The 25,721-nt window shown below is 43.9% G+C and overlaps 1 protein-coding gene across 1 annotated transcript in view; it reads left to right on the top strand.

Annotated features, from left to right (window-relative positions):
* The first annotated feature begins 535 nt into the window (after positions 1-535).
* pibf1 (progesterone immunomodulatory binding factor 1) overlaps positions 536-25,721 on the top strand; it is a 60,768-nt gene continuing 35,582 nt past the window's right edge. Inside the window, exons 1-9 of the mRNA XM_080836035.1 lie at positions 536-853; positions 951-1,051; positions 1,495-1,693; positions 2,675-2,794; positions 3,116-3,249; positions 4,391-4,499; positions 5,808-5,989; positions 8,779-8,904; positions 9,865-9,963. Coding sequence (XP_080692161.1) covers positions 605-853; positions 951-1,051; positions 1,495-1,693; positions 2,675-2,794; positions 3,116-3,249; positions 4,391-4,499; positions 5,808-5,989; positions 8,779-8,904; positions 9,865-9,963 — 1,319 coding nt within the window. The 5' untranslated portion in view covers positions 536-604. The remainder of the gene's footprint in view (positions 854-950; positions 1,052-1,494; positions 1,694-2,674; positions 2,795-3,115; positions 3,250-4,390; positions 4,500-5,807; positions 5,990-8,778; positions 8,905-9,864; positions 9,964-25,721) is intronic.

Here is a 25,721-nt window from a genome sequence, read left to right as displayed (position 1 = left end):
GCTCATGTTATATTAACTTTGTGCAATAGGTGGCGCCATATCATAAAAGCGCAGCTCACAGCATTCAAAGTTACTCTTCAGACACTTGTTGATCATTCAGTTTGTTGTTGTCCAGTAGATGTTGGCATCAGCTGGCGGCGGTTGAAGCGGGACTCTTAAATCAAATATCGCGTTGCTAGTCTTTTGCCCACCTTACTGCAGATCAACCAGGCTATCTTTGTTCAAGGAATAAACTGCATTTTGCCTTCAAATTGGCAATATTATGAGTGTGTTATATGTGTCAATTCGATAAGTTAGCCAAGTAGGCGTTTCAAGCAAATCAAATCAGGTAGCCATAACTAGATAGGTCGCTAATGTTTGTTAACTGTAGCAAGCTAAGGAGATGTGTGCTTTTTAAGTTTTAGCAATAAGCCTTAAACCTGAACGTCCTTGATCTGGGTTTAGTAGGAGTCTGACTGATAGCTCAGTTCGCTAATCTTTACTCATGTAGTCACCGCACTGCTATCGAAGGACGTTAGGGTGAGAGATAGCAACTCCGGTAGCAACAGCTAACAAGCTAAGTTTACATTTCCATCTCGAATTGCTACACGTTCATTTAATAAAAATGCCACCCAAAAAACCCAGGGACCCGTCAGTGAATATTTCTAGCTCGCTCGAGTCTGAAGATTTTAGTTTGGAGACAACAGTACCCACTGAGGACATTTCCTCATCTGACGAGAGGAGCAAATCGAAGAAAATCACCAAACAAATCATTGAGCGAAAAGAGCTGCTTCACAACCTGCAGCTTTTGAAAATAGAGCTGTCACAGAAAAACCTCATTATTGATAACCTTAAAGTCGACCATTTGACTACGGTAAGACGAGTGTACCGCATAAAGGAACAATTAAAGGTATTTTAGGCTTGATATTCATATATTCATAGTCGTTATTTGTTCCATATTTTGTCATCAGACGGAGGAATTGGAGGAGCGACTGAATGACGCTTTACACCAGAAACAGCTGCTGGCCCTTCGGCTGGACAGCCAGCTCAAAATGCAACAAGATGACAACAGGTCTGACATGATTCTTTACTCCTCAATTTGTTCTTTGGCTTTAACAGTTCTGTTACAATTTATGAAAATTAGTAGTGATACACTTGGTTGGTGTTCAGAGAGGAAAATGATTCAGCTATGCTAAAAACTAAATTCTTGTAGATGAAGGGTCCTCATACAGTTTATAAGTAGTAGCTATGTTATTTGTGGTCCTGTCGCATACAATCGCCCTTAGCTCATAAAACACCTTTTTGGTTGTGTGTATTTATTTAAATTTGATTTATTAAATCATTTCAGTGTTATTACCTAGTTTTATCCTGCTTGCTGCAAATTTAAGACCCGTTTATGTTGTCTATCGGGTGTACTTTTCACTGTGTGGATGGGGTGACCAGTTGACCAGTTGACCAGTTCAGTTCAGTGGTCCTGACTGGAGTGTTTATGGCGCCCTCTGCTGTGTGATGCAGGAAGCACCAGGCTCTGCGGAAGCAGGAAATCGACGGCATCCTTCTGCGGCAGAAGCAGCTGGAGGAGACCAACCGGCAGCTGGGTGAGAAGGCCGGGGATGTGCGGCGCAGCCTCCGCGACTTGGAGCTCAGCGAGGAGCGCTACCTGGAGCTCAGGGAGCTGCCCGAGGACAGGCTCTCCATCTCGGAGTATGTGGCGGTAAGAGGACAGGCTCTCCATCTCGGAGTATGTGGCGGTAAGCAGACAGGCTCTCCATCTCGGAGTATGTGGCGGTAAGCAGACAGGCTCGCCATCTCAGAGTATGTGGCGGTAAGAGGACAGGCTCTCCATCTCGGAGTATGTGGCGGTAAGAGGACAGGCTCTCCATCTCGGAGTATGTGGCGGTAAGAGGACAGGCTCTCCATCTCGGAGTATGTGGCGGTAAGAGGACAGGCTCTCCATCTCGGAGTATGTGGCGGTAAGCAGACAGGCTCTCCATCTCGGAGTATGTGGCGGTAAGAGGACAGGCTCTCCATCTCGGAGTATGTGGCGGTAAGAGGACAGGCTCTCCATCTCGGAGTATGTGGCGGTAAGAGGACAGGCTCTCCATCTCGGAGTATGTGGCGGTAAGCAGACAGGCTCTCCATCTCGGAGTATGTGGCGGTAAGCAGCAACAGCAGCAACAGCAGCACACACAGCCAGACTAGCCGGGGGCACATTAGGACTGTATCCACTTCAGATTAAGGGCAGATCCACGTCAGACTAAAGACTATCCACGTCACACTAAAGCCAGATCCACGTCAGACTAAGGGCAGATCCACATAAGACTAAAGCCAGATTCACGTCAGACCAGGGCCAGTTTTGTGGCAAAGCCAGCTGCTGTTATGGTTAACATGTGCAAGGCAGGGATGGGGCAAGAGGCATGTAAGGGCTGAAACTCACTAAACGCGCTTCTGAAAACGTGACGGTAGCAAAACCATTCTTTCCTATCCTGGTGCGCATGAGGCTGTTTTGCCCGCCGAACTTTGCCAAGATGTTTTTGAAGCGTCTACGTTTTTAGAAACGCGTTTGGTGTGTTTCAGCCCTTAGAAAGCTCTCAGGCATGCAGTCAGATAATAGGAGTGAAGTAAAAGTGCCATTCGGAGAGGCCTGTGCAGAAGTGTGTGTGTGGCTCACCTGCTGCGTCTTTCCTTGGTGCAGGTGCGCTTCTATGAGGTGGTGACCCCTCTGAGGACCCTAGTGGCGGAGCTGCAGGGGAGGAAGAATGGCCTGTCTGATGACCTTGAGAGCCACAGGGGTCAGCTGAAGTCTCTCATGGAGGTATGGAGCACGTTCATCACCAGTCAGGCACAACGATGTGGAGGAATCTGGCCATGAGGAGCCATGAAAGTCATCATATTCCCTTCCCTCTTCCTGTCTCTACACCTCCTTTACATTCTCTTTCATCTCTCTCTTTTCTCATCTCTGTCTTATCTCTTCCCCCTCTCTCTCTCTCTCTCTCTCTCTCTCTCTCTCTTTTCTCATCTCTGTCTCATCTCTTCCCCTTCTCTCTCTCGCTCTCTCTCTCTCTTTTCTCATCTCTGTCTCATCTCTTCCCCTTCTCTCTGTCTTTCTCTCTCTCTTTCTCCCTCTGTCCTGTAGAGTTATGAGGAGGAGAGAAGGCTGCGTTCAGAGCTGGAGATCCGTAGTCAGCGCCTGACCTTGGAAGTGGCTGACACCAAGCAGCTCATCCAGGAGGGCGACTACAAGCGGGAGAACTATGACCGCGTCAGACGGTGAGAGCCCTAACCTGCCCTCCTGTGGTCAAACAGGGCACTGCCTTACATGGGGTACATGGGCGATTGGAAGTGTTCCTGTCTGCTTTTATTACTTTGGGGCTCCAGCAGTTCCAAGCATTCGGATTGAATCCGGGTGAAGTCAAGCATTGTTGCCTGATTAAATCAGGGGACAGCCTCGTGCATCGTTGTGCTCTCTTAGATAGATTAGATTAATAGTGTTTACTAAATTATTAGATATAAGAAGGAGATCTCAACTGCAGTTTGAATAGACATTCCAGATATCTAATCTTGAAAAGGAAGACTGTGAAATATTGAATTAGCGAGCAAATTCCCTGCAGTGGCCAGCAGGGGTCGCCATCGTGCTTCTTACGAGCCTGTCCGGGGCTGTGTCGTGCAGTCCTGTACACAGAGGGCTGTTGTGACTGGAGGTTTTTGCCTCGGTCTGGAAGTACACCTGACACACCTGTTCAGTCATATGGATCCGGAGTCGGGAGGGGTGTGGGGGTTCTCAGAGCTGGGTGCTCCTGGTCAGGTGTATAGATTAGTGCTGTGTTCAAGAGCACCCTGGGCAGATAGATTAATGCTGTGTTCAAGATGAGCAGGTGTATAGATTAGTGCTGTGTTCAAGAGCACCCTGGGCAGGTGTGTAGATTAGTGCTGTGTTCAAGAGCACCCTGAGCAGGTGTGTAGATTAGTGCTGTGTTCAAGATGGGCAGGTGTATATATTAGTGCTGTGTTCAAGAGCACCCTGAGCAGGTGTGTAGATTAGTGCTGTGTTCAAGATGGGCAGGTGTATAGATTAGTGCTGTGTTCAAGAGCACCCTGAGCAGGTGCCTTTTTACATTAACAGTCCCATGTATTCATAAGGCAGGGAAGTCTGTTCAGAGGCATGTACACGTGAGGGTTTTTGCATCTCAAGCAACAGTATATTAAATAGAAGCGACTGACAATTGGTGCTACTGTTTAGAATGTCGACCCACACTCATTCAAGTTGTGTAAAATGACAGATGTAGGATGTTAGGTTAAGTACCGTGAGACTTTTTCTGGCTCAGTAGTTTTAGCATTGGGTCCTGATGCTGTTGGTGTTGCTATGGTAGCACTCAGTGATGTCTGCCCGTCCTGCTCTGTCCGACCCCAGGGAGAGGGACACGTTTGAGACGGAAGCGAGGGAGCTGAGGAAGAGACTGGAGATCCTGGACCTCACACACTCCGCTCAGAGCAAGGAGAGGAACGACCTGCTCAAGGAGGTAAAACACACACACACAAACACATACTCCGCCTAGAGCAAGGAGAGGAAACGACCTGCTCAAGGAGGTAAAGCAGAGATGACAAAGGTTTGGGTATAAGAAGACACCCGTTGTTGACTACTTGACCTCTCCCCCTGATGTGATATCATCTGCGGTACTTAAACTGTCCCCCTGATTTGACATTATCTGAACGCTATTTCGTTTTATTGGTTGGTTTAGTAGCAGCATTAGGCGCTGAGCATAATCGATGCCTCGATATCCATGCAAACCAAATCAGGGCCCATGTTCACAAATCATTTGATCTTACCACTGAGAGTACTCCTAAGGCGCACTTAAGGTTTCCAATTTAAAGTTTTCTTGTAAATCCTCTTCACAAAGCTGAGACCTCCTGTTTACTAAAGGGACGTAAGAACTGTCTCCTGAGCTCAGAGGAAGACTCCATTGCTCTGGCTGACGTCAAGTCTCATGCACGAGCTTGTTTGCAACAACCTCTGTGATTGGCTGATGAGTGACAGCTCTGTGATTGGCTGATGAGTGACAGCTCTGTGCCAGTGAGTAGGCATGTGCTAAATGGCCTACCTTCAGCAAAGAACGATTCATAAATAAATAAATATTTGACAGGCTACAAATGAAATAATGAAAAATGATACACTGCCCACAGACTGAGAATCTTTGCACAGTTTTTAAAATGCATCCGTATGATGTCACGTTCGTGTAGACAGGAGCTAGTTTATTTATACAATAAAATGTTACATCCAATTTCGGCACTGAGTTTGTTGTTTTGGTTTGTTGAGTGGCGTATTGCATCCCCGCTCTATAATTCTTCCCTCTCTATTGAGACGGTAACTTTTAAGTAATTCTGCGTCTGCTTTCAAAAACATTCAAATGTGGCATGATAGAAACTGCAGTTTTCCGTTCGTTTGGGAGTTGGTCTCAGCGAGTCAGTGAGTCGACTAGTCTTTAGCTCTCCCAGACTCAAAAGACTTTGTGAATTACTCTGTCAAGACAATTAGGTAAAAAGTTTTTTCAAAGTTCAAAGAACTGACACAGCTGTTCTTCTTAGTTTTGGTTAGGAGCTTTTAGCCTCGGGATGTTTTGTGAATACAGCCTTAGGCCTTTGTTCAACACACACACACACACACACACACACACACACACACACACACACACACACACACACAAAGTATGCATTCCCATGGAGGTAAGATTAATGCAGAACAGAAATTACCTTCACTTCACTGTGTGTGTGTGTGTGTGTGTGTGTGTGTGTGTGTGTGTGTGTGTGTGTGTGTGTGCGTGTGTGTGCAGGGCTCGTCCCAGCAGCAGGCCCTCACACTGCTGCAGAAGGACAAGGAGTACCTGAACAGGCAGAACATGGAGCTGAACGTGCGCTGTGCCCACGCCGAGGACCGCCTGGAGCGCCTGCACTCACAGCTGGAGGACGCCAAGCGGGCACGCGAGGAGGCCTACGACAGATACCTCACCTCCAGGTCAGAGGGGCACGGGGCAGGGGAGAGGGGGGGCGGTCAGATACCTCACCTCAAGGTCAGAGAGGCACGGGGAAGGGGCAGGGGCAGGGGCAGGGGCAGGGGCGGGCAGATACCTCACCTCCAGGTCAGACTGGCACGGGGGAGAGGGAGGAGGGGGGCAGATACCTCACCTCCAGGTCAGAGGGGCAGGGGGGGGTTGTTAACATCTAGAGTTTATCTCAAACTCTGGTGAACAGGTGGGAGAGACAGCTGAACAGGTGGGTGAGTGGGTCTGCAGGTTTGTCTGGCCTGAGGGAGGCCTCTGCTCATCCGTTACCACTTCAGCTATTAGTGCAGGATTACAGGAGGCCTAGCAGGCTCAGAGTCTCCCCCCTCGTGCAGTGCACATGTGCTCAGTGGCGCCCCCTCAGGCAGTCAGGCTCAGTGTCGCCCCCTTCAGGCAGTCAGGCTCAGTGGCGCCCCCTCAGGCAGTGAACATGCTGACACGCAGTCGGGCTCAGTGGCGCCCCCCTCAGGCAGTCCACATGTGGGCATGCAGTTTATTTACCAACGTCTTATTGACGTCTGGGCCCCCCTAGGCCACTGCACACGCCGCCATTGTTGTTGACTTCTTTTATGCTGAGATGACACAGAACTACATCAATATTGAAATATTCTATTTAAGGTCTGTTTGATGCCCTGCTTTGGGGGAGGGGATGGAGAAGTGGCTGGAGTTGTGTTGTCTAGTTCTGGAGGAGCTAACACGCCTGATAACCTTAAGGTGTCATTACCGCAGAATTATCCCCAGCAGGGGGATCTCTGGAGGGGGTTAATGGGTTAAGGGGTTAATGGCTACAAATGCTGAACACTGGTGATTATCCTCATCTCATGCAGTTACTGTGAAAAAGAATTTACAGTTTTACACGAAGCAAATTATTTTGTTTCATGGTCATAGCCCTGTCCAACCATGTCTTGGTTGAGGATAGTCTGATAAACATTTTGGGATTGTCATGGCCCAAGAGTACTCCAAAATGTCTGTGGTCTTGCAGTGCGGATGTATACACATGCATCTGTGTCTCTCTCTCTCTCTCTCCCTCTCCCTCTGTCTCTCTCTCACTCTCACTCTCTCTCTCACACTCTCTCACTCTCACACTCTCTCTCTCTCACACTCTCTCTCTCTCTCACACTCTCTCTCTCTCTCTCTCTCTCTCTCTCTCACTTGTTTGTTTATATTTGCTCCTTTAGAACTGCTCCCTCCTAACCCTAAATAGCAGCAGCTAGCACCTACCTACCTTCAAATACTGTTGCTGCTAATATAATCAGATATGAAATAAACAAAATGCTCCTTTCATCAGCGAGTCTCCATTAGTATTCCCATGAAGCGTGATGCCAATGAGGGTGTGCATTTGCACTGTACCTCACTTTGGATAAAAGCGTCTGCTGAATGAAGGATAAGCATAAATGGTTTTAGTTTTCTCTTGACCCCGAACCAGTGCTTTGAAACCTGCATGCACATCTGCAGTCAACGCAACCTTTGGTGCGGCCTATCCCGGTGACTAAATGTGCGTCATGTGCGCGGCCCTGAATGTTACTGCATCAGTGGGGGTGTGCTTAAGACTTCACAGAGGGTTGCATGGGTGGGGGTGTGCTTAAGACTTCACACAGGGATGCCAGATCCTCCAGTGCCCCTCATGTTCATGTGAAACATACAAGGACAGTTGTGTGCTGACGTTTGGACACCCCTGGGCACATGACGTGAGTTTGGGTTTATTAGCTACTTGTTTAATGAAGCGGAGTGAAGACCCCTGCTGCATTAAACAGACGTTAAGAACACACCTGTCTTCAAATGTTCCTTGCAGTGTTCTGAAAAAGAACAGTTACTTTAAATGTAGCATGTACCCAGACTGCGATCTTCTCCAAAGCACTGTTTTCACCTGGAGCTCAGGTAGATAGTAGCCAGTGCAGTTTCCGGGAGCTGCAGCCTGACTCGGAGAACTCATGCCAGTCATGCCACAGTCTCTTCCAGGAAGACAATAAGGAGCGTTTTCATGTCAATTTTTAAGACGATGCTCTTAAGTGCCACTGGAATGCATGATGGGTAAGCAGTGTCTGTGTGTGTGCGTGTGTGCATGCGTGCGTTGTGTATGTGTGTGTGTGTTTGTCTGGGTGTGTGACTGTGTGTGTGTTTCTATAGGTGGGTTTGTGTGTGTGTGTGTGTGTATGTTTGTCTGTGTGTATATGTGTATGTTTGTCTGGGTGTGTATATGTGTGTGTATTAACCTCCTCTTCATCCTCTGTCTGTAGACACCACCATAAGACCGTAGTGTGTGTGTGTGAACAGTTACTTTAAATGTAGCATGTACCCAGACTGCGATCTTCTCCAAAGCACTGTTTTCACCTGGAGCTCAGGTAGATAGTAGCCAGTGCAGTTTCCGGGAGCTGCAGCCTGACTCGGAGAACTCAGTCCAGTCATGCTCTATCAGACAGGACCAGAGCCAGAGGCAATAAGGAGCGTTTTCACGTCATTCTTTAAGATGATTGTTCTCTTCCAGGAAGACAATAAGGAGCATTTTCATGTCAATATTTAAGACGATGTTTTCAGAAGTGTTTATTTATTTGTTGTGTACTTGTTTGTGCGGGCCACTGGAATGCATTCTCAGTAAGCAGTGTGTGTGTGTGTGTGTTCCACTTGGTTTTCTAGGAAGAGCAGTGTGGGCCCGGTACTGTTGGGAGTTGAATTATATTTTACTTTGTGTGTGTTTGCGTGCGTGCGTGTGTGCCTTAAACTTGTCTATATCTGCCATCTGTAGGGACCACTATAAGAGTGAATATGAGGGTAAGCTGCGGGACGAGCTGGAGCACATCCGCCAGAAGACCGGCCAGGAGATGGAGAGTCTGCAGCGCGCCTCTAAGGAGATGTATGAGCGGGAGAACCGGTGAGAGCGCCCCCTTCTGCCCTGGCATGTAACGCCGTCTCAGACAGCAAGCACCACAACAACCATTAGCACACACACATAGCAACACATAATATTCTGTTCATCCTCTGTTTAAGTGGGGCAGCTGTAGGGGTTTTATGGAGCACTCTCAGAGCTGAGCGAAGCGAGTGTGTGTGTGTGTGTGTGTGTGTGTGTGTGTGAGAGTGTGAGAGTGTGTGTGCTGACAGGCCCAGGCTGAGAGCCCATCTCTCCACAGGCATTTTAGTGTTGTGTGATGTGGTCAGTGGTGTGCCAAACACTGAGTATTATTCTAAAAACGGCCTATGCCTTGTGGCACAGGGGCAAGCGTTACCTGTTGGGGCCTGATGGTGTAATGATGTTTGTGCTGACTGGGATACAATGTGACCTCTGTTCTGATTGATATTGTGCTGACTGCAGCATTTTATTCAGTGAGACTGGTTCCTCCGGTGCTGGTGTAGGTTTGTCAACCGTCTTTTCTGACGAGTCATGCTGCTATAGGAGTGTGTGTGTGTGTGTGTGTGTGTGTGTGTGTGTGTGTGTGTGTGTGTGTGTGTGTGTGTGTGTGTGTGTGTGTGTGTGTGTGTGTGTGTGTGTGTGTGTGTGGTAGGTATGTCCCGTGTCTGTTCTGACGAGTCATGCTCGGAGCAGCTGTATGCCAATGACTCTTGGGTAATCTCTGCCTTCTGACTCTTCATGGATTTCCCTGTAGGGACAGGTGCCTCATTACATGCGTGTGTCTGTTTAATTGTCACTCATTTTTCTCCATTTTCTCTCTCACTATTTTTTTCTCTCTCTATCTTTCTCTCCCTGCCCCCATTTTTATCGTTCCTTATGTCACCTTTTTTGCTCTATCTGTCTATTTTTCTCTCTTACTCTCTTTCTCTGTTATCCTCTCTCTCTTCATCCCTTTTTCTCTCTCTCTGTCTTTCTCTTTCTCAGGAGTTTGCGTGAGATGAGGGACAGTGCTGTGCTGGAGAAGGAGAGGGCTGTGAACGCAGAGAAGGAGATGCAGGCCAAACACGACCAGCTGCTGGACCAGTGAGTGTCTCCCTTTCCTCTCACACCTGATTGCACCTGATCACACCTCATCACCTCTGATCCAGCCACCTCACTCACACCTGTTTGCTTGGTTTAACCTTATGTGTTGTGGTATGTAAGTAATATTAATGTTAATAGTTTGGAAGATAAAGAACTTGAACTTGAACCTCAGGTGGTTGATGGGAAAGCTTACCTGCTTACACCTCCATGACAGCAGCACAGACACCACCATGACATCATGCTCTTTGACATCACAGACACCTCCATGACATAGCAGCACAGACACCACCATGACATCATGCTCTTTGACCTCACAGACAACTCCATGACATAGCAGCACAGACACCACCATGACATCATGCTCTTTGACATCACAGACAACTCCATGACATAGCAGCACAGACACCACCATGACATAGTCATGGGTGCAAACTCGTCCAGCTCACTTTTTCTCGCACGCCCCCTTCATTGAGGCAGAGGATACATTCGCCTCCCCTTTGTGTTTTTTCCGACAGATCAGCAAGATTAAATAGCTTCTACACATACGTGAAATACATTACCTTTTATATGGATACAAACGACATATAATAAAAGTGTCTACAAATATTTCAGTGATGACTAACAATGAGAAAGCAAAAGGCATGCGCTCAACCCAGTGTGTGAGGGATGCCACAATCTGAGATGAGGTGCAGCTCGTCGCTGCCTGTCCTTGCGAGTTGCCTCTCTGTTTGAACAGGACATGTTCAAATTCAGCGATTTTGATTATAAAAATGATTAGAATCATACAAAAATTACATTTAAATCAGAGATCAGTAGATACATTTCAATCTTTATTTTATCTTATCCTTATGTTTTTTAACTTTTCAACTATTTGTTTTTAACTTTTCACTTTTCATGAGGCTCTGTCAAAGAGCATGATGTCATGGTGGTGTCTGTGCTGCTGTCATGGAGGTGTAAGCAGGTAAGCTTTCCCATCAACCACCTGAGGTTCAAGTTCAAGTTCTTTATCTTCCAAACTATTAACATTAATATTACTTACATACCACAACTCTGCCTCTCCTGACATGTGTATGTAATCTGGTTGGGTTGGCCTGTGCCCGTGCAACATTCAACTCAGGAATGTTTATGATTAAACTGCTACCAGAGCACAAAATTGGTAGCAATTTTCTTATACGTATATAAAATATATTCCCCGGGGAGCATGCCCCGGACCCTCCCAGGGGGTTTGCATCGTTGTCACCTTTTCCATCCCTGATGAGTTTGCAACCCTGCTGGTTGTCCTTAATTCTTTAACAATTCAAGTTTCTTTTTGAGTTTAAGTGTAGACTACTTTTACTGATTCAGATAGGTCATATAAGCCGTGTGTTTGTGTGTCTGTGTGTGGGTGTTTGTGTTTGTGTGTGTGTGCCCTGCCTCAAGTACTGGTGTGTGTTAGTGTGTGTGTGTGTTTGTGTGTGTGAGTGTGTGTGTGTTAGTGTGTGTGTGTGTTTGTGTGTTACTGTGTGTGTGTTACTGTGTGTGTGTGTTAGTGTGTGTGTGTGTGTGTGTGCTCTATGACCCTTTTACTGGATACTTACCCCCCCTACTTGCCTCCAGCGGCAAGTCTGGCAAAACGTACATTTTCATGGTCAGATAACATTATCGCTCGGCCAATGAGGTGATGACGTGGAGAAAATGTTAGCCTTACCAGTAGAGGAGATGTGTTGACCCACACACACACACACACACACACACACACACACACACACACACATACACACACACACACACACACACACACACATTGCTTTCAAAAGTGTGACCTGTTATTGGGCATTTAGATACAAATATCCCAATGACAAATGATACAGAATGTATAAATATCGGCCCTGATTATCCAATGACCTGATCATTGGTTGACCTTTGACCTCTGCAGTGTAGGTGTCCCTGTGCTATTCCAGAGAAACACGTACACGAATGTAACCATTCCAATGATCAGTGCTTGTGGGAGGATTTGGGTGGTTTTGAAACACTGCCGTGCGATCCTTATTATAAGGGCATTCCTCCCAGGATGCCTTCTGTTCTGAAGAGCAACAATAGATGTTTCTCTTAAGGAGATGACTTCTGCTCTCAAGAGCAACCATAGATAGATAGATAGATAGATAGATAGATAAACTTTTATTTATCCCATGAGGGAAATTCAATTGTCAAAGCTGCAGGGTAGTGTGAATAGGAATCAAGTATCTATATACATTATCATCAAAAATAAATGAATACAAATTTGAATAAGAAATAAAATAAATAAATAAAATAAATAGACAAATAGCAAATTAAAGACAAATTATATAAATATTATATAAAACCTATGTTTGATTGTGTTGGATGTGAAGTCTGATGGCTAGTTAATGTATACACTGAAGAGCAACCATAGATAGATAGATAAACTTTTCTTAATCCCGTGAGAGAAAATTCAATTGTCAAAGCAGCAGGGGATGACTTCCGCTGGTGCTTAAGTGTCTCCTCAGAGTCTACGAGTGAAATGACTCATCTCCAGAGGACGCCACCTTAATCATGAATTGTACGTCAGACCGGAAGGAGCTCCTGTCATTGGATGCCTGTTTTCACTTGCCTGTGTGAAACACACACACACCCGACTGACATGACATGTATAGGGGGAAAGGTTGAATGTAATTAGTGGATGTTCCTCTTTTAAATACACTGTAATGTTCACCACCCTCAAAGGTCCTGCAGAGGTGTTATCAAAGGCGGCTTGTCTGTAAAAAGACTGTAAAGGGAGTATTAACCCATTGGATTGACATGTGTGTAATTATGATAGGTAGGTGTGTGTGTGTGTGTGTGTGTGTGTGTGTGTGTGTGTAATTATGATAGGTGTCGCTTCTCTGCTAGGGCTGACTTGGCACGCAAGGTTGAGCAATTTTGCCTATCGTAAAGAATGTACGAAAAGACAGACAGCATTCTCTGTAATAGCCTTACCCAATCTTAATGGCGTCACATAAACATGCATGCACACACACACACACACACGCCCTCTGGGAAAAACGGCAGCAAGAGTCTCCAGGCTGTTCGCTAATTGAAACTTACCACAACAACGTTAAACATGCAGTAAACAAGCAACAGGGTTAAGTCTAGTTCATTTCATAGCATTGGTGCTATACTCAGGGTTAAGATGAGGTCATGTTATAGCATCAGCGCTATCGTCAGGGTTAAGACGAGGTCATGTTATAGCATCAGCGCAGTGGTGTAGTCCAGGGTATACGCAGGTGTACGGAGTATACCCACTTATTTTTCAGTCAGCATTCAGTATACCCACTTCACAGCAGGGCGTTTATCCTGTGCTGCATGGGCTGCTTAAAATAAATGAAGAGTATACCCACTTCTCCAGGGGCCACTACACCACTGCATCAGCGCTATACTCAGGGTTAAGATGAGTGTGTTTCATAGTGAGTGTGTAGATGTGGGAGCAGTGGTGTGTGTGTGTGTGGGTCATGCCTTTTTCATGTTGCACTGTTTTTGATTAACTTTCTCATGGCGGCGTTTACTGTCTGTTTAGTATGGAAAGCCAAAAATGACATAATTAAAAATAAATACATATGTAAAAATGTGAGTCATAAATAAATAAAATGACTAAAAATGCACCAAAGAAAAGCATTAGAAAAAATATATCATGCAGTTATGTGAATGGAAATGGAAAATGAGTCCTTTTTATTTACTGTTACATTTATTTACGCTTACATTAATTCCCAAATACATTTCTTCCTCCTTTTATTTTTCTATTTATTTACACATTTTTTACCGTACTATTTCCCGTACCGTATTTATTTCTTCTCGCGCCTTTTTACATTTCTTTCTCCTACATTTACATTTCTGGCTGTATTTATTTCTGTATTCATTCTTGTCTCGGTATGCAAATGAGGTGGGCTATCATTGGCCAGCGCACCGTCTCTCTCATTGGTCGAGCTGCTTACCCCAGTCTCCCCTAGCTCTGTATTCTTATAACCAAAGCTATGCAAGCTAACCAGCTAACTCACGTTAGTCACCTTCACACACACATATCACCTTCACACACACTATTCATACCCAAGCTGTCAACCTTAACGTATGAGGTTTATCGTTTTGCTTGCCATGGTTCAGTTAGTTTAGATAACGGAAGCTAAGCAGTGCACAGTTAGTTTAGCTAACGGAAGCTAACCAAGTTAAACAGTGCACCGTTAGTTTAGCTAATAGAAGCTAAGCAAGTTAACCACAACCAGTGCACATCAGCAGTTGAGATCCTTGTCCGCTCTCGTCAGCTCGGTTGTAACGTGAACTGCAGGACGTGATACATAGCTTTTGCAGAGCTTTGTCAACACAATATCCCCCCTAATGACAAGTGAGAAAAAAATCGCTGGATTTGTCACCCAAACCCATGAAATCAGGCCACACATAACGTGAGGATTGTAATAACTCTAAGGCAATGTGTGCAGCTCTTTAACTTTCTCAAAAAGTTGATAGATAGTCTCTTTATTGATCCCTCGTGGAAATGAACTGTCGTGCATCTACAATGAAAGTACTATACACCAGGGGCCGTATTCACAAAGAATCTTAGGGCTAAAAGTAGCTCATAAGTGGCGAATTTAGGAGAAACTCCTAAAAATAATGGGCGTGTCAGTCTTAAATTTAGGACTCCTATTTTTTTTTACTAAGAGCAATTCACAAAATATTTTATCCCTAAAAGTAGCACCTAAGTCTAGGACAGCTTAAAACTCCTCATGAGGACTCCTAAGTCACTAAGACCTATTCACAAAAAGTCTTAAAATGGCTGAAGCCAGACGTAACGTGTTGGAGACAATGAACGACTCTGAATTGTTGAGAAGATATCGTTTAAACCGTGAAGGCATCAACATTTTACTAGAATTAGTGCGGGATGCAATCACGTCTCCAACTATCCTAAACAACCCAATCAGTCCGGAAGTTAAATGTTTGATAACATTAAGATTTTTGGCTACGGGGAAAATGCAACTTTGCAACGCAGACGACTTCAGAATATCGCAATCATCAGTAAGCCTATTCATTCATCAAACAATCACCGCACTCTGTAGACCACACATTGTACAACAGTTTATTCGGTTCCCTATGGACAATCGCCTACTTCAAAGGATCAAGGTCAATTTCATGGCGTTTGCAGGAATGCCCGGTGTCGTGGGTGCCATCGATGGAACACACATTAAAATAATTGCTCCATCCAGAGATGAGGACGTCTTTGTAAACCGCAAAAAGGTACATTGAATTAATACACAGATAGTGTTTGATCCAAATTTCACAATCATGGATATTGTTGCGAAGTGGCCTGGATCTACTCACGATTCGCGCATTTTAATGGAGAGCGCGGTCTGCGCCAGCTTTTTGAGCGGCACCATGTACCTGCTGGATGCCACTTGTTGGGTGACAGTGGCAACCATGCAAGACATGGCTTTTGACACCCTTCCTCAATCCACAACCGGGAGCACAGTTGAACTACAACATGCAAGTATACGCATGAGGCCTATTTTGGTGACACAATACCTGTAGCTGCGACGGCTCTTTTAAAGTCCACTCCGCAATCTCCATCCTACATTGTGACTGGAGCGCATACCACCGCTTCTCGCGGTCATCGACAGAGCGACACACGGCAGGGAATGAAGCATTTATGTTAACACATATGTCCTCCCATGCCTCACGCTTCTTTTTTGTGGTCACCCCACAGCCAAATTTAGCTTTTATAACTCCCTTCCTCTCCAGCACACTCTGGGCCAACATGGACAGTTGGTCCTGGGACCAGTTCGACTTTCTCTTACGTCTCGCCCTCGTTTCGTCCATTATGACAGGAGGACTTAAAGAGCCGTATGGACTGATATTTGAAGTGTTTAAGGGCTGGAAATATGCCGATTACCTAATAGTTTGCAGGGAGCTTTAATTATTACTTCCTTGATTTCATGCAATTTCCGTGTTTTTTTCGGCAATTTCTCTTTCTCTAACGTGCAAAGCGTCATTCACGTTGGATGCACAAACTTGTCATCATGCGTGTGCATTCTGCTAAGTGCACTATCCATAACTATTTAATATGGCTTCATTTGAAGCCTAGGTTATTCTCTTATTTTCTGTTGATTTAGTGGGATCGTTAGGGGGATGTTAGGACTGAGTTTTGAATGAGAGCGCCTGTCAGCAACCAATCACCGTACGCACCGCTTCTAAACTCGTGCATGAGAATGGACGTCATCCATAGCAACGGAGTTTTTATCTTAAGCTTAGGAGTTGGTATTATCCTTAGTATGAGTAGGTCTCAGAGCCGTTGTGAATCACTTTTAAGAAATTACTCCTACGTAAAAGGTTTTAGCGCGAGTTAGGAGCACTCCTAGTGGTAAGATAAAAGGCTTTGTGAATACGGCCCCAAAGCTATAAAATGAGACGTTTGCGTCCCCTATTTTGTTGCTACATCCCACTGCACAACAGGTAGCGGGGATCTTCGTTTGAGTATGGCGTATTGTAGCGAGCGAGCAGGGTAAGAAATCTGGAGTCAAGGTCTCAGCCACATAGACATCCTATTACGCTCAGCCATCTCTGCGAAGCCTCGAAGCTCCCTCGCCACCATACTCCAAGTGATCGGTGGATTCATTACAAAAAAATTGTGATTCAAATTGCATCAAAATAGCTTTCAATCTCTTCCGATCTCTCCATACAGCTTCTCAGTTCTCACCAACACTTAGGCCAGAGGCCTAGCGAGACCAATGAGCGAAACAGTGCGCTGGCCAATGATAGCCCACCTCATTTGCATACTGAGACAAGAATGAATACGGAAATAAATGCAGCCAGAAATAAATGCAGCCAGAAATGTAAATGTAGGAGAAAGAAATGTAAAAAGGCGCGAGAAGAAATAAATACGGTACGGGAAATAGTACGGTAAAAAATGTGTAAATAAATAGAAAAATAAAAGGAGCAAGAAATGTATTTGGGAATAAATGTAAGCGTAAATAAATGTAACAGTAAATAAAAAGGACTAATTTTCCATTTCCATTCACATAACTGCATGATATATTTTTTCTAATGCTTTTCTTTGGTGCATTTTTAGTCATTTTGTTTATTTATGACTCACATTTTTACATATGTATTTATTTTTAATTATGTCATTTTTGGCTTTCCATAGTTTAGTGCCTAACATGGCATGGATAACACTTCACACCCTGCCTGAAGGTTTATGTATAGATATGTACTGAAAGAAACTCAAAATATTCAAGAAATCAATAGATACATTGGTGTTTTGTAAATATAAATTGATAGTGGATAAATAAATAGATAGGTGGATGTACTGAAAGAAATACAAATATTCAATAAATCAATAGATACATTGGTGTTTTTAAATCAATAAATAGGTCGATTTACATGGTAGTGGTGTTGGTTGTTGTTGTTTTTCTCTGGTGTCCTGAGGGGGGGTGGGGTTCGTCCCTCTACAGCCCCTCCCCCACACAGGTGCTTCCTAATCTAGAAATGTCCTTTCCTTCAGGCCCCTGGATGCTTGTGTCTCAGGTTCAACTATGATTCGCATTTTTATTTTTTTATTTTTTTTCCTTTCCCTATTCAACTTTCCCTATTCAACTTGGCAAATCACAACTCGGGCAAAAGTAAAAGAAAATGACGCCGTTGTGCTGTTTTTGCGCTGACTCTGTCAACAATAATCAAGTAAAAAAACAAGAAGACGACATTGATCAAGTCAAGGTTGTACGAGTAGAGTCCCAATCCCCCCCCACTAAGGGGCTGCAACCTTATTTGCCCAAAGGCCTCTGGAGCCTGACTGCTGGCCACATGGCTACCATTCCTCCTGATCTCACACAAACACACACGCGCGCTACCATTCCTCCAGATCTAGCGAGAACAGTTGTTACACATACCTCACATTTCTCCTGCTCTAGAGGGGGGGGGGGGGGGGGGGGGGGGGGGGAGAATCAGAGACGTTACCACACACACTTATAGACAGATGCTGCATGAAGCCCCCTCCCCCCTCAAAAGCCCTGCCTTACCCATGCCTCTATTTTAGGAGTGAGAGCGAGAGAGCGAGAGAGCTAGAGAGAGAGAGAGAGAGAGAGAGAGATAAACACACAAAAACAGGAACATTGCCACAGGCCAGATGACCATAGAAAAGAAGAATATTCCAGAGTAGTTCTGAACCCCGACATTGTCTTTGTTGGAGGTCAGAACTGGTCTAGAGTATGTTAAAGGGCCACAGTGTTACAGGAGGTAGAGGAGGTAGAGGAGTTGTTTAGTGATCAGAAGGTTGCTAGTTTGATTCCCCACTCCTCCTTAACAAGTGTGTAAGTGTCCTTAAACAAGACACTAAACCCCTAAAAACTGCTCCTGATGTATAAATGCAGTTTCCTTTTACGTCGCTTTGGATAAAAGCGCCTGCTAAATGTGAAAATGTTAAGGATGTACAGTAGATTTACAGTTAAAACGTCGATGTACGAAACATTCATAGTTCAAAACGTAATGAGACATATCACAGGGAACATTTTGCTCATGATGGAGTAGCTCTGTTTGTCAGGAAGGTTTAGTTTTGGAAAATGCTGGAGAATTCTTTTGAGTTTAGTATGGTTTTAAAAAATGCAATCATGACATCACAACCCTAAAACCCAACACAAACAAACATACACACACACACACACACACACACACACACACACACACACACACACACACTTTCTCAAGTCAAGCACAAGCAGTTCTCTCACTCCCACGCCCACAAACCCTGGGCTAATATGCAAAAGACTTCTCAGGAACTAGAATGCGCTTCCTAACTAGATGCGTGGTTCCTGTGGTTAGGAAGTTCATGCCAGTGATGCGTATCCGTAGGTGCTGTGGAGAGGAAGTCTATGCCAATGATCTTAACTTTGGTGCTGTGGTAGTCATGCCAACGATCCTAACCCATAGGTGCTGTGGAGAGGATGGTGCCCAATCTTGCCCATGTTGTTGGATGCGAATGCCAAAGCAATGAGAAACCCTGATTGTGCTGGTGATTTGCATATACAGTGCTGATTGAAAGTATGTGAACCCCTTGAGGAGGTTAGAGTTTTCTGTTGTTTAGCCATGATTTTTCTATTTTATCATTACCATATATTTTCCATATATGAAATGACAGGTTTATGTTTATCAATTGCATGTACTTGTTTAGAGGGAATTGTGTGAGTAGCCAAAAAACTACATGAAACATGGAATAAGTGTATGTGCAATTGATAAACATAAACCTGACATATCTTACATGGAAAACTGGTGATGATAAAATAGGAAAATCATGGTAAAACAACAGAAAACTCTAAACTGCTCAAGGGGTTCACGTACTTTCAAGCAGCACTATATACAGTGCCTTGCATAAGTATTCACCCCCTTGGATGTTTTACCCATCATCATGGTCAATATAAGTTTGCTTTTTGGACAAAAAATCACAAAAAAGCCCTCTTTAATGTCAAAGTGAAAACAGATTTCTACACAGTTATGTAAATTAAATACAAAATATGTAATGAAAATAAGTGATTGCATAAGTATTCACCCCCTTTAAAATAGACTGACCTAATTCAACAGAGGTCCAGCCAATTGGTGCTAGAAGTCTCACAATTAGTGAAATGGGGATCAGTGTGCAGTGAATGTGTCTCAAGTGATTGTAGTATAAGGACACCTGTGTCTGGAAGGTCCATTCACTGGTCAGTATTCAGTAATCAGTATTCCTGGCTATTGTTACATCATGAAGACCCAAGATCACTAAAAAAAAATGTCAAGGCACTAAACATCCCCTGGAATTCTGTTCAATCCATCATCAAGAAATGGATGGATTATGGCACATGTGTAAATCTGCCTAGATCAGGCCGTCCTCCCAAACTGAGTGACCGTGCAAGAAGGAGACTAGTAAGAGAGGCCACCAATAGACCTATGACTACTCTGAAGGAGTTTCAAGCTTCAGCAGTTGAGATTGGAGAAACTCTGCATACAACAACTGTTGCCTGGGTTCTTCACCAATCAAAGCTTTATGGAAGAGAGCCACTGTTGAAAAAAAGTATCGACTACAGTTCGCCAAAAGGCATGTGGGAGTGTCCATGGTCAAGTGGAAGAAGGTTATGTGGTTTGATGAGACCAAAGTGGACCATGTTTTCAACAGTGGCTCTCTTCCATGAAGCTTTGATTTCAATAATTGTGAGACTTCTAGCACCAATTGGCTGGACCTCTGTTGAATTAGGGCAGTCTATTTAAAGGGGGTGAATACTTACGCAATCACTTATTTTCATTCCCTATTTTTATTTAATTTACATAACTGTGTAGAAATCCGTTTTCACTTTGACATTAAAGAGGGCTATTTTGTGATTTTTTTTTTCTCCAAAAAGCCACCTTATATTGACCATGACTGATTTATGAAAGCAATATAAGGGTAAAACATCCAAGGGGGTGAATACTTATGCAAGGCACTGTATATATATTTATATCTGTGGAGATTGATGGTTGGATGCATTCCAGAGTGTTTCAGTTCTCCTGTAACGCTCTCCTCTCCTTCCGTTTGCCTGGCGTTCGCTGACACAGCAGATAGTGGAATTGTCATTAGATCGTTCCTATTGGTGAATTTTTTCGGTTCTTCTTTCAGTACATCCTTGGTTTCCAGAGAAAGTGTTTTTTTTTTCAACAGTGGTGTCAGGTTCACCCAGCGGTGGTAGCATACTGCCCCGAAGGGTTTACCTGTCAGGTGTATGCAAACTCTTCCCTCAGGTGATGTGTGCTTGTGTCAGGCTCGCGCACGTCACACGCCCCCAGCCCTGATGTCACACACCTCCAGGTCAGAGGGGGTGAGACTTCCTGTCCCGTCCCGTAGCCACATCCCTCCAGGAGTGGTTGGTTCCTTCCACTGAGCAGGTTTCACGGAGTGGAAGGAGGCATTAGAGACTCCTGTCTGGAGTTTAGGAGGCATAAGAGACTCCTGTCTGGAGTTTAGGAGGCATTAGAGACTCCTGTCTGGAGTTTAGGAGGCATAAGAGACTCCTGTCTGGAGTTTAGGAGGCATTAGAGACTCCTGTCTGGAGTTCAGGTGGCATTAGAGACTCCTGTCTGGAGTTTAGGAGGCATTAGAGACTCCTGTCTGGAGTTTAGGAGGCATTAGAGACTCCTGTCTGGAGTTAAGGAGGCATTAGAGACTCCTGTCTGGAGTTCAGGAGGCAATAGAGACTCCTGTCTGGAGTTTAGGAGTGGTTTGTTTGAGGCGTTAATGGAGGACCACTGACTCCTGCTGACTGGACTTTAGACTGGAGCTTTTCTCAGGAGAATAAATAACACATCTTCTACAGCCTCGGTTCCCAAACTGGGGTTACGCAAAGTGGTTTAGGGGGTATGTGGGAGAACATTTGATTTGCGTTTTCAAAGTGAAAAAGGCCCATTACATCTTGAGACTGAGCTATAAATAGACACAAAATCTTTAATAGTCTGTATAGCCAAGTCGCAGTGCCAAAAATACTCATGTATACCCATGTTCATCAAAATAATTACACTGCCAAAAATATCTACAAGTATAGAGCCAACGATTTTCCGTGATAACAAAAAAAGAACGGAATTCGCAAGATGTACCCTTTTGAATTGAACTTTCAGACGGAAACCGGAATTCATTTTGTGCATCAAAATCGCCTAAATTCCCCTATATTTTGCCCTGCAAGACTGTATTTCTTTCAAATAAACACAACAATGATCGCAACGATGAACAAACATTAATTCAAATCAAAACCACTGAGAAAATGTCACGTCTGCGCTGAATTCCGCTCCGGCCACGCCCCCCTGTTCAACTGTTGATGCACACACACCTCCCTACGTCCGTCCGTCACATTTATTTGCTCATCTTCCCAATCGCCTGCAAATCATGATTTTTTTTGTCTTTTGTCTGTCGATGGCTGGCCAACAACAATCTAAGAAGGTTTGGGTCACTTGTGGCACATAATATTCACTCATTTTAAGCCATAAATCTACCTCAGGGTGAACAAAATGATTAGAAACGGAATCAAACGGAATTCACCAAAATGTGTAAAGGAAAACTCTTTTTTTTTTACGTAGCTGGAGATTGAATGTCTGAAGGGTTACGGGACTGTTGAAAGTTTGGGAACCACTGTTCTACAGTATTCTTTAATGAGGTATCAGATTAAGCCATATGTCACTAACCTCCCACCTCCCTCTACCTATATCCGTCCCTGTCTCTCTCCCTATTTCCGTCTCTGTTTCTCTCTCTCCCTATGTCCATGCATGTCTCTCTCTCTCTCTCTCTCTCGCTCTATGTCTGTCTCTCTCTATGTCTCTCTCTCTCTATGTCTGTCTCTCTCTCTCCCTATATCCGTCTCTCTCTCCCTCTCTCCCTATATCCATCTCTGTCTCTCTCTCTCCCTCTGTCCATCTCTGTCTCTCTCTCTCCCTATATCCATCTCAAATTCAAATTCAAATTCAAATGAGCTTTATTAGCATGACAAATATTGTTTGCATTGCTAAAGCAGAGCATTGTAACACCCACCAACGTAATAACTTCCCACCAACGTAATAACCCTGCCAACGTAATAAAAAAGTGTGCATTTTAGACGTAATAGCCCGGCCAACGTAATCATTTCCTGCCAACGTAATAATTCTTGCCTCCTACCAACGTAATACACAGCTTCCTGCCAACGTAATAAGTATTACATTGGCAGGAAATGATTACGTTGGTGGGAAGTGTAACACCCACCAACGTAATAACTTCCCACCAACGTAATAACCCTGCCAACGTAATAAAAAAGTGTGCATTTTAGACGTAATAGCCCGGCCAACGTAATAATTTCCTGCCAACGTAATAATTCTTGCCTCCTGCCAACGTAATACACAGCTTCCTGCCAACGTAATAAGTATTACATTGGCAGGAAATTATTACGTTGGTGGGAAGTGTAACACCCACCAATGTAATAACTTCCCACCAACGTAATAACCCTGCCAACATAATAAAAACGTGTGCATTTCAGATGTAATAGCTTGACCAAGCTTGAGAAGTCTTACATTTTGTTACATTTTGTCCCACCAATGTAATACATTTGATCATTTGCTTGATAGATTCCACTGGGCAGTAAGCTCTTATTTGTATTGAAGACTTTGTTCCCAATGACATTCTCATCTCTTGTCTGACACATTTAATTATACAGTTTTGAACAATAATACAAAGAAATAGTGATGGCAACAAAGTTAACTTAGATGGCAACAAAGTCTACATGCAAATGCAACCCTAATTCAGGGCCCTGTTTCTCGACAGGTTAGTTGCTAACTAAGTTAGCAACTTACTTGGCTGCAATGCAATGTCCCTTTGGCAACTTACTAAGTTGCTACTTAGTTAGCAACTAACCTGTCGAGAAACAGGGCCCAGTTAATGAATAAAAGTATTTTGATTCGTTTGTGCGTCGTTTGTGCACGATTGTGCAGGCAAAATGAGCGTTTGTGCACAAACCGTCTTTAAGATATTTAACTTTTAGGACTTAACATAAATAAAATGACAAAACCAAACAAAGTGACATACAAATGGTTTGTGCACAAACGTTAATTTTACCCACACACACATGCACAAACAATTCCAAGCATTTTTGAGTCATTTGGATGTTGACGGGGTGCTGCGTCACCTACTTCCAAAAAATTAAAAGTTAAATTATATAAAAACGGTTTGTGCACAAACGTTAATTTTGCCTGCACAATCGTGCACAAACGAAGCACAAACGATTCCAACCATTTTCGAGTCATTTGGATGTTGAGGGGGTGCTGAGTAGCCTATGGTCAATTAAGGTCACAAAGTTAAATAGGCTATCTTAAAGACGGTTTGTGCACAAACGCTCATTTTGCCTGCACAATCGAAGGCCTACCAGAAAACAGTGGAAAAGAGGCATATATCTGTATGGTTAAATGTGTCAGATAAGAGATGAGAATCCTGACATGTCTTTGCCCCTTCAATACAAATAAAAACTTACTACCCAGTGGAATCTATTAGGCAAATGATCAAATGTATTACATTGGTGGGACAAAATGTAACAAAATATAAGACTTCTCAAGCTTGGCCGGACCATAACATCTGAAATGCACACTTTTTTTTATAACGTTGGCAGGATTTTTACGTTGGTGGGAAGTTATTACGTTGGTGGGTGTTACACTTCCCACCAACGTAATAATTTCCTGCCAACGTAATAAGTATTACGCTGGCAGGAAGCTGTGTATTACGTTGGCAGGAGGCAAGAATTATTACGTTGGCAGGAAATTATTACGTTGGCCGGGCTATTACGTCTGAAATGCACACTTTTTTATTACGTTGGCAGGGTTATTACGTTGGTGGGAAGTTATTACGTTGGTGGGTGTTACAGAGCATAGACATACATTTACACATATCAACAAACAAACGTGTGTGTGTGTGTGTGTCTGTGTGTGTGTGTCTGTGTGTCTGTGTGTGTGTGTGTGTGTGTGTGTGTGTGTGTGTGTGTGTGTGTGTGCGTGTGTGTGACTGTGTGTGTGTGTGTGTGTGTGTGACTGTGGGTGTGTGTGTGTGCGTGTGTGTGTGTGTGTGTGTGTAGAGCTTCACAGATTATAATCGCTGTCCCTTGCCTGATGGCATTCATAGACATACAGCAAGACCTGCTGTCTGTCCCTGCTGTCCAAGCAAGATTGACACCATTTCCCGTTCCTCTAGATTTTGGAAGCCTGGGATTAGGCTCGTAAACCTGTCAAAGTATGACTTCCTTATATTATTGAATTTCTCACAGTGAAGAAGAAAGTGCACCTCTGTCTCGACCTCACCTGTTACGCAGTGACCACATATTCGTTGCTCTCTTGGCAGCCAGGATTTTCTTTGTCTGCCTTTTTCTATGGCAAGATAGTGGTCACTTAGTCTGTATTTGGTCAGGATCTGTCTTTGCTTTATAACTCTAACAGTAAAGAGATATTCTTCCAATTGGTATTCTGATTTTCTGGACCGGTAACATTCTAATTTGCTTTGTTTTTTTGTCTCCTTGTAGAACCTGATAATGTAATAATTTCCCGATAATGTAATAACTCCCGATAATGTAATACAAATTCCTTCATAAGTCCCTAAAACATGTAATAAAACCTGATAATGTAATAATACCCCGATAATGTAATAAAGTGCATTTCCGAATAATTTTGCAGAACCTGATAATGTAATAATTACCTGATATTGTAATAACTTTGGTTGGTGCTGTAGCATCAGGTCTCCAGTTTCAGAGGTCCAAACAGTGAAGCTGTCCAGAGACCTGCTGCTTCACTATTAGCAGATACAGTATATATTTTATATGATTGCAAATGCCCAATTTTTACAATGGTGAAAGGGATATTCAGTGGTAATCAACTAATAGAGAAAAAATAAGAACATTTTGGTATGTTATAGACCGGCAGCTAATGGGCACATAGAACATTGAGTTTCTAAGTCCTCATTGATCATCAATAGATGACATTTCGCTATTTGATTTATATAAAATTCTCTTTTGATTTTGTGTGGCAATGTCCCTTAAAAATTACACTGTACCAGGCCAATCAAATCGTCTTTTGTCATTCGTCAGTCGCTCGGATTGGTTGTAGCGCCATTCCTATTGCGTGGCATTGCGTGCAGAGGCAACTTAACAGACAACCGTTAATCCCGCCCACACTGAAAATCGTGTTGTGCCAGACCCTTGTACAGCTTCTTGCTGTACAGGTTTGGCTTGCGAGGCTAAAGGCCTATACAATTG

The sequence above is a fragment of the Sprattus sprattus genome, assembly GCF_963457725.1.
Source record: "Sprattus sprattus genome assembly, chromosome: 3".
NCBI classification, from domain to species: Eukaryota; Metazoa; Chordata; class Actinopteri; order Clupeiformes; family Clupeidae; genus Sprattus; species Sprattus sprattus.
Note: the sequence above shows the minus strand (reverse complement) of the source record. Positions and strands in the feature narration are given on the sequence as shown.